The 9,037-nt window shown below is 38.4% G+C and overlaps 1 protein-coding gene across 1 annotated transcript; it reads right to left on the bottom strand.

The window, feature by feature from the left end:
* Positions 1-2,022: 2,022 nt before the first annotated feature.
* LOC142040758 (cysteine-rich venom protein piscivorin-like) lies at positions 2,023-8,234 on the bottom strand. Its single transcript, XM_075048963.1, has 8 exons — positions 8,175-8,234; positions 7,752-7,802; positions 6,750-6,869; positions 6,178-6,265; positions 4,934-5,079; positions 4,088-4,182; positions 3,335-3,423; positions 2,023-2,379 (listed from the first exon to the last, which is right to left on the bottom strand). Exons 1-8 carry the CDS (start codon positions 8,232-8,234, stop codon positions 2,366-2,368), a joined length of 663 nt encoding a protein of 220 aa, XP_074905064.1. The 3' UTR covers positions 2,023-2,365.
* Between the last annotated feature and the right edge of the window lie 803 nt (positions 8,235-9,037).

The following is a 9,037-nucleotide window of genomic DNA, read 5'->3' as shown; positions in this document are numbered from 1 at the left end:
CCATCATCAATCTATTGATTGTTATTACCTCTCCAGATCTTGTCTCTCCTAAGTACCAGTTATTCATTTTACACTGAACTGTAATGGATTAAAATTTTGGCACATTTCTTAGAACAGAATTGCCTCTTAATGTTCATTGGAAGTAATCTGGGAAGCTAGAACATGTTTTTATCCAAGAAAATGTCCTAAAAGTGCTTGTGGCAAATGAGAATGTGGATCTGACCCTCTTTTACCCAAGAAAAGCATCTGTACATTGGCAAAAGTTGTCTTCAACCATGATTGTGACTTGTGGCTGGGGAAGGTCATAGACATCACATGCGAGAACTGTGCAATTAGCTGTGGGTGCGGGTACTGTCCGTCTGTGCAGACACCTAACCGCATTGCTAGAGGTCTCCGTCTCTGCCCCCTGCACAGGAGCATCACGGAGGTGTGTGTTCAACAGCATGTATGTGCCATGTCTTATTACGTTTCATCTGAACCGCAAATGTCTTTTGTGGCTTTGTCAAATGTGCTACCAAAGCCAAAACAACCTCCACTCATCTGAGTTACACACTGAAGAAAGTTTGGTTTGGCAAGAGCAGTTCATGATGACTCCATGGTGGTATTTTATACTCTACTGATTATAAAATGACAGGTAAACAATTTGCTCAATTTCCTTCCTGGATATCTAAATTAGGCTTATTGACCTTTAGTTCCCTGGGTCCTGACAGGTGAAATGTATGAGGGCTGATTTTTAACTTGTTACACTACTTCTTTCTTCTTGTGAGTGACTGAGAAATCAGTTCTTATAGTATGGGTTATGATGGAAGGGAATAGATTTCTAGACCCATTATTCATAGTAAATGGACTTTTTTAGGACTGGGGTAACAGGTCTACCCATTTCCTTAATGATAACAACACTGGATTAGTTATTGCATTACCATCATTCTTACTTGAACCTGTGCTAATTATTTAAGAGTGCAGTAAGTCATGTTCCAGCACTCACACCTGTGTCCTGGCATTGCTTAATTTACTACTACATATGTACCCAAATGAGAGCGCAGTATAACACGGAGTGAAAAAGTTGTGGAGAAGCACGAGAAAAAAAACAACCCAAACAATAAGCACTTTGAATTGTGAAACCATGCTTTTAACTTAATGCTTGTCTTTCATACTAAGAGAAATGTCACCGAAATGAATGAGTCAGAAATGTGTGTTGAAATTATTCCCTGCCAAAGACTCTGGGACGTGGAATCTTAATCATGACAGCAGCTTCCTTACTAAAAGAGGACTGGAATGTGAAACCATTGTAAGGTCAGACTAAAATAATGTTTAGTCCCACTCTGTTGACTGCACAGAAGAACACCTGCTTCCCAAATCAGGGAATCAAGCTCCCTTCAAGGCCTAATGCTAATAAAGTCACAAAATTCGTGGAAGTTTAGTGAACTGCATCTCATGGTAATAAGAAAGAATGAAAATTACAATGAATTGGTCAAAGAAGAATGAGTAATTTAATGATTGATGCAGCAAAAGCAGATATTAAAACAAATAATTTTGAAAAACACCTCTGCTTATTATTAAAAGCAAAGTTTCCAAATGCAGGGACCTTCCCCCTTCGCTATCTATTATTGTGAATTAAGCCCTTTTCTCAGACAGTTCTTCTTCATTAGAAGGCAGATTTAGTTACCTGTATTTATGGTAAGTGTAATCTTATACTATAAACAGGATCATTAATTAAATGAACTCCACTTTTTTTTTTATTATGACTGAGTGTTTTACAGTAGAATGTATGTGAGCAAAAGACAAAGATTCTAAACAGGAACAGTTCTAGTGGAAACTGCTCTGCTCTCCTAATTCCTTTTGAGAACTACATATTTCAAGCAATCCTGTTTATCTTCTGGTCTTGTTAACAGTACAGTAGTTTAAAAGGTTGATCGAGTTAAGACTAGTTGCATGACCAAGGACTATTCATCTATGCTGAGAACATATGAAACATATAGAACCACAGAACTTTAAACAATGCTTTAAACATTTTTGGGGAAAAAAAAAAAGATGTGAGAAGCTAATCATTAAATATATCTGGTACTGAAATGCCAAATTTCAATTAAGATCTCCACTATATTCTAAACCATTATATGAATAGAATATATACATCCTCCTACAGATTTTTCTTGTGTGTCACTGGACTGAAGTTAGTCCTTCTGCAAATGTGGAGAGGCAGGATGGAATCTGGTTTTGTGAAAGAAGTCACTAAGGAGATGGATGTCCAGGAGGGAAAAGTTGAGCCTGTTATTTTATTTCACTTTTGCAGGAAGCAGAGCAGTGAACTTGACGAAGCTATGGGTACATCCAGGAGACTTTGCCAAGGTAGTTGGAATAAACATATTCAAACTTTTAAGGCTTGGGAAAAAATGAATTGAAAAACAAAATTAACCATAAATGGGAAATGAAAACATGCAGCGTTGCCTTTCAGAATAATATGTCATCAATATTTCTTTTCTCTGTAATTTTTTCCTCTTTCTTGCCATTTACTCCACAGCAGCATCCAAAACCTTTGACCACACATACAAAATTCTTAGCTCTTTCAAGATTTCTCACTGAACTTGCAAGGTGTTTTGAAGCTTTCTTCCTTTATACTACAGCCCATGATGAGAACTAGGTTAATTCCATAACAGAAGATTGAAATTAAGTCTTGCATTATGAGACTTGGCCCATATGTTTTTATTTTCTGTTAGAATTCTCAAAACTCAGATTTGCTGCTTGCTCTTATCAAGTGTGTTGCTACTGCTACTGGATCAGACACCATTGTTCAAAGGAGGAAGAAGAAAAAAGATAAAGAAGTCCCCTCATTACCTGACATTTCCTAGATTCAAGGATAAGAATTGCCTCTCCTGGTTATGGAAAAGCATATAAACTGCAGCTGGAAATCTGGAACTCAGATTTCTGTGCTACCACTGGTGTAAACATATCTTTGATCTCACTTGCAGTCAATGCATCTTCTTAAGCTAGGAGGTATTCATGAGAGTTTCCCTATGGAGACCCAGACATTGTCATCTTTAATGAAGATATCTAGGCCATCTGAATACCTTGATCCATAAAGTGGAGGGTATCTGCATCCCAAGGTAGACTGACTGTCCAACATTTTCCCATCCTTATCATAGACTCCTTTTGTTTCACTCCACAAGTTGTCCCACCTAGGTAAAGAACCTAGCATGGTGAAGCGTGGCTCTGTAATAGTGCTTTTGGCCTGGTATTTGAACAAATAATTTCAACCCCCTTCCATTTCCATAAATTAATTGTATTTTTTTAAAGCATCAACTTTACCCAAGTCACAATTAAAATGCTTAAAGCTTACTGCATAATCCGTTGTCACAAGCATTAGGGCAATCACCACAGGGCTCTCCTTCTTTGTAGGGTGTCGGAATTGAACTTAGTAGATTCCCCCTGAAACATCAACATTACCAACACAAGCTATAAAGTCACTATAACATATCTGAGAATAAAACTTAATTACACAGATGCATACATATATTAATTTACAGTGTTTGGTTATATGTTAAACAATTTTTATGCATGTGTTGGGTTTATCTGGAAAGGTTTCAGTAGGGTAGGGGGCGTGGGGTGGAATTTGCAGGGGTGGCTTTACCAGAAGCTGTCCCTATTTCAGCCAGAGCTAGTGCCAGCTACCTCCGGGTTGGACCCGCTGCTGCCCAAAGTTGAGCGAATCAGTGACTCTGCCTTAAAATTCCCACTAAAGTTTTTGGTATTAATTATAGTCTTCACTGTACTGTACACGTTAATATATCTTTCTGAACCAAGATTTCAAGTAGAATGTGGAAAATATTTATTTATGATTTACTATTATGAAAACTAGGAGTTTTAGGCAAATGAAATTTAATCTGAAAATCAGTGTCACTTTTTATGTGTTTTATGCTTTTGTTTGTTTGACAATTCTTTTGATGAGTATGTTTCTGTCTTTTCATATTCCTAATATACTCTTCAAACCTGTTCCTCAGCTATGGGCGATGTGCCCTATTAGAAATTTCACTATCTCCTGACCAATTTTGATAACGTAATAAGAAATTCCAGAATCAGAATCAATACGTACATGGGGCAGTACTGGCAGACATAAAAGTATTCGTATTTACTGTTGGGACAGAAAGCGACAGCGCATCCAATTTGATAAGAATTGTACCAAACCATCTGTAGGTATGAGAACAAAAATCATGGGAGAATGAAAAATATACATTTGAAAATCATTTAAGTACAATATGCTTTACAGAAACATTTGCAACCGAGTTAAGTCACTTTATTTACCCTTTATAGTAAAATATAAGTCCCCACCTTGCTGAAAAAAAACCATTTTTTCCCCTGCTTTCACCCCTGAACCAAAGAACATTTAGGATATAATGATAATAATTTATCACACATATATATACATAAAACATTTGAGTTAAACTGTCTTAATTATACTTGTTTTCATTAAATTAAAACTGTTGAAGAAGATGTAGGAATCATGATGTAAAATTTTATATCCTGTGTTTCGTGCAGGTGAACAGAGGTTGTCATAAGCCCTTGTCCAACTGGAAACTCTCTGAGTCAATGGAGCTCTGTAGACTGTAACAAACCTATTTATATTTCCTTCCTGGTACTTTAATAACCTTATTCTTCCAGTGTCTGAGCAATTTTCAGATGTTAAATAAACAAATGAGTTTCTTCCCTTTCTTTCTTCCTGAAGTTTTGAAATACCAGTATCTTTACTCCATAAAGACACTTAGCCTATTATTTTAATTTTCATTCTCTTACTTTGAAAGTTTTCATCTTGTTTTGTCAGAATAACTCTCATGTCTCCATTGTACTTATTCCCTTTAAAGATAATGAGAGGATAAAAGCTGCTTAGCTAACATACAGATATTTATTTATTCAGCCTAAGATATAAAAGAGTTGCATCTACCTGAGTGTAATGGCCAATCACAGCACCTTGTGTTTTTGCTCCAGTTCCATATTTGAAATCTTCCTTCTCATTGTACCAGGCATCAATAACATCTGACCATGGGAAAGGGGCAGATGCCATGAAGAGATTTTCACCACATTGTACAGCTGAAAACAGAAAAGTATTGAGAAATTCATAAAAGATACAAGTGTGAGAAAAAGACAGCATAAAGGTGATATGATTTCCATGGAAGTTCTCATCCCAGATGGGAAAGCAGTGTTAGTTTTTTTTCCAGTTCAGTGACATCACCCTTTGTCAATACTGAGGTTGTCACTTGACCAGTTTGCAGCGTGGCCAGCCTGTTTGGCTGGTAGTTTGGTTGTTGACAGACCTTCTGCATGTCTGTAGATACACGTGTATATCTGCACCACAGATTCATGACTGTAATTTTGCTATTTGAAAGTTAGCAACCTAGTCATTATTCAGGTCACAGCTCAGTAATCTTGGGAAAATCCCGACAATTCAAAGCTTACTTCTGGTACACAAGAAGGTGTCTACACTGTCTTCATCCACTCTTTTTATTCAGGTCCAACCCTACTGCATAAACATTAGTTGTCATCTGGGATTCACTTTAGCAAGAACCAGAGGATTAGGTTTTTAGGCAAAAAGTGTGGGGACTGAAGGATAGTTCACAACTTACATACAGTATTGACAGAAGTCAGTCAACATCACGCTGGGCACTGATCATGGCTATTGTAGACCTAGTATAGCTGTAACTTCAATATCCAATGACTGAAGTGTTTATATGAGCCTCCAAGATATAAGTTGCAAGTTGCCAGAGGCTTGTCTGGGAAAGTATGCTTAGCACTACCAGCCAGTTTTAGACCTTCATCCTTTACCCCTTCCTTCCCAGTTTCATCCACCACATGCAAGGTGATTTCTAGTTAACTGGTCTAGATTCTCTTCTTTCTGATGGGTATTTTGGGATAATATGCTTTCTCATTATGATTTTTTTTCATTTACTGAAGAAAGTAGGATATACCTATGTAAAACTGATGCAATTGGGATGAGAATAGGATTGAACTTTTCTCACTTACTGGACAGATTTATATCTAGAATTTTGCCTTTGTCCCATGCACCAACAAAATCACATTGAATATGAATGGCATTAAAAACCCAACCAAACAAAAAAAACCCAAGCTGTTGACATCAATAACATGTTAACATGTATGACATTATTCAGTTAGCACTCATCTGTCACTTACTGGTTCTCCGCATGTTACCAGGACTGTGACTCAGAGTACATTGATTGGCCCATGCTTGGGCATTCTTTGCAGCTGGAGGACACCATTCCTTAATGAAAGAAGAAAATATTAGTCATTCAGACACGTACAATTCATAACCCCTCATGAAGGAACAACATTTGGAAATTACACTTCAAATCAGAGAAAATCATATACAAAATCCTTTTCTTCCCCTTTTTTGGGGGGTAAGGGGAGTAGGAATAAAGTTACTGTGCACCCAGGAGAATAGAAACTGTGAAGACTGATGAAGAATACATCAGAAAGAAATGAACAATGCCATGGCTCCTGCTTTTCCTTTTTTTTTTTTCCTCCAAAATTAAGAGACATTAGTGTTCATACACCACAACATTTTCCAGACTTTTTTTCCACCCACCCAGCTTTATGTTTCTCTTGGTGTTGGCCATGCTCAATCCTTAGGAATGGTCTGGAGAGTGAATTTGTGGGTAAATAAAATAATGTGACTTTCCATACAGTCCTGTATCTCTCATAGAGTCCATTACTCTTTAAAAATAGATTTACATCACACAACTTACCATCTTCAACATGTTGCTGGCAGTTGGTTTCACTCCTCTCCTGAGGGTATTATGTCTGTCAACAATCAGCTTTTGCTGACTTGCTTTGCTAGTTGACAGAGCATCGAAACCTTCAGGTTCCTAAATTGAAAGAACATGTTATATTTCTTTTTCACTTGAATGTAACTAGATCCTGTATCCTGTCTAGGAAATATTAAAATATGAAAATACTAATATCAGCCATGGAGAAGATGATCCTTGCGATGGAGGAGGTACTGTGATAAGCTTTGTCTCCTAAGTATCTCTAGGGGTGCTTCGATGTGGAGTAACACTTTCAGTGGTTCCACAGTGTAGAGCTTAGCAGTAATTACACCGGTTCCTGCGTCATATCTGCCAGCCCTCTGTGGATGGCTGAGATATCCTGAAATGCCTCATGTGCCGGTAGACTCTTAAATTTAGGCAACTGAATAAGACTTATTTTACTATTATTATAATTTCCTTCATGAGGTTTGAGGAAACAGGATCTAAAAATCAGCTGAAGACATGAATGTGCTTATGATATGTTCCCCTTCTCTAATATTTTAAACATGCCTATCCATGTTTTTTTATTGAAGGAACCTGTTTAATCACAGGATCGTCACAGTCCTCTTGTGGTACTTCATCAGGACATGCCACTGAACAAAAAATTGTGCCTCTGTTTTTCATGCCATAGATTTTCTTCCACTCCTGCTATAACTGATAGCACTTCTCAAACTTTTCCTGTGTTTTCTAATTAAAATATAACCATGTGAAGAACTCAGTTCCCTCTTTACAACCATTCTCACTAGTCTTCTAGACTGCAGCATGGAGAGCAGAAATTGAAGAATTAAGGGGAAATGTAGTCAAGCCTTCAGTCACATTAGTGTTTCTGAAGCAGAAGTAGCAAACTTCAAAGTTCAGACTAAGTATGGCTTGGGAGGAACCACTCTAAGTGTGCATTGAGTATGTTAGTTGGTTTAGCTGTTTGAGGGAAATCAGTGATACTTGTTGAGAGGATGGTACTCTGAGCAAAGGGAGAGACACATAGCTCAGGACCTGTAGGACAAGAAAGGGAGAGAGTTAGGTAACTGCTGCCTGTAAAACCGTAAGGAATTAAGAGGAAGAGGGCTGGATCTTTGAGAGATCCAGATTACTGGACCTGCATACGGGAGCTTCTGAAATATATAGTTCTCTCTGACCCAAATCACAAGTAACACTGAGTCTATAGATGGCTTAGTGTGCAAGTGTGGAACCAGTCCACTGCTTTGAAATTAAACAGACTTCAAGGATAAATGATTTCCAGATCCTAAATATCTAATCAGACTCTTTCTGCACATGATCGGTGAGCATAGGAAAAGCCATATTCAGTCAGACCACAAGTGCCTTGGGTCCCATCCAGATTTTCCGAGTAGAAAGTGTGGATCCTACCTCTCCAGTGGATGGAGGCAGCACAGCTGTGAGACACAGGAACACCACTGGCAGAATCATCTCTGAAAAGAGGAGAATGAGGATTTAATTTATTTTTTTTGCAGAGCTTTCATTTCTCTGAATACCTAATTCATCTTTTGCCTGTGTATTTCCTGGCTTTTTCTCAAATAGCAAAGTAATGTTTGCTTTCTTTCCTCTGTCCCTCCTCCTCCCATATTTAAAAGTTAAAAAATAAAATTCATTCCCCCTCTGCGTTTCCAAATTTCTATGAATCAACTGCTTTGTACATCTCATACTTTCTGCTGTAATCCTGGCCGAATACCTTCACCTGAATTCACAGTACAGGAGGACATTTGTACTTCCCTTGCTGTAGGAAGCCTTCTGCTCCTTGCCACAGTGTGGAGCAGCTGGGGTGGGATGCTGCTGTTAGCTTGTTTCTGTGTCCGTGTTAGTCTGAAACTTCCCCTACTTCCCATTGCCTGCTTTGTCTGGACCGCACTGGTTGAAAGGGGAATTAGGCACTCAGCCCAAGTGCAGACCTCTACACTTAGGTGTCTGAGTCAGGATTCAAAACCCTTATTTTTGGGCGACCAGCACAGCGAAGCCTTGCACACAACCTGAGGCAGAACTGGCTGGACCAGAAATGGACCAGCACTGGCTTTCTGGGAAAGACTTGTTTCAGAAAGCTTTTTTGTTTTTATTTTTTTTGAAGACAACTCTTGATTATATTACAGTTAGTGTGGAATGGCAACAGAAAGGAGAGCCTTCTCTAACCGAAGAAGCAACCACCAAACCCTGGACTCCAAGACTCCGCTCGTTTAGGGGACTCAAAGCACCATACCACCCCGCTACAGTGATCCGGG

This window comes from Buteo buteo, chromosome 17 (genome assembly GCF_964188355.1).
Source record: "Buteo buteo chromosome 17, bButBut1.hap1.1, whole genome shotgun sequence".
In the NCBI taxonomy this organism is placed as follows: Eukaryota; Metazoa; Chordata; class Aves; order Accipitriformes; family Accipitridae; genus Buteo; species Buteo buteo.
This window is presented reverse-complemented; position numbering and strand designations above follow the sequence as displayed.

Coding starts and splice junctions, on each gene's coding strand:
- LOC142040758 (XM_075048963.1), bottom strand. CDS start 8,234: ATGATTCTGCCAGTGGTGTTCCTGTGTCTCACAGCTGTGCTGCCTCCA. Junction 6,870..7,751: donor GAGTACCATCCTCTCAACAA/GTATCACTGATT, acceptor CTTTCAATTTAG/GAACCTGAAGGTTTCGATGC. Junction 5,080..6,177: donor TGGTAACATGCGGAGAACCA/GTAAGTGACAGA, acceptor TTCTGTTTTCAG/CTGTACAATGTGGTGAAAAT.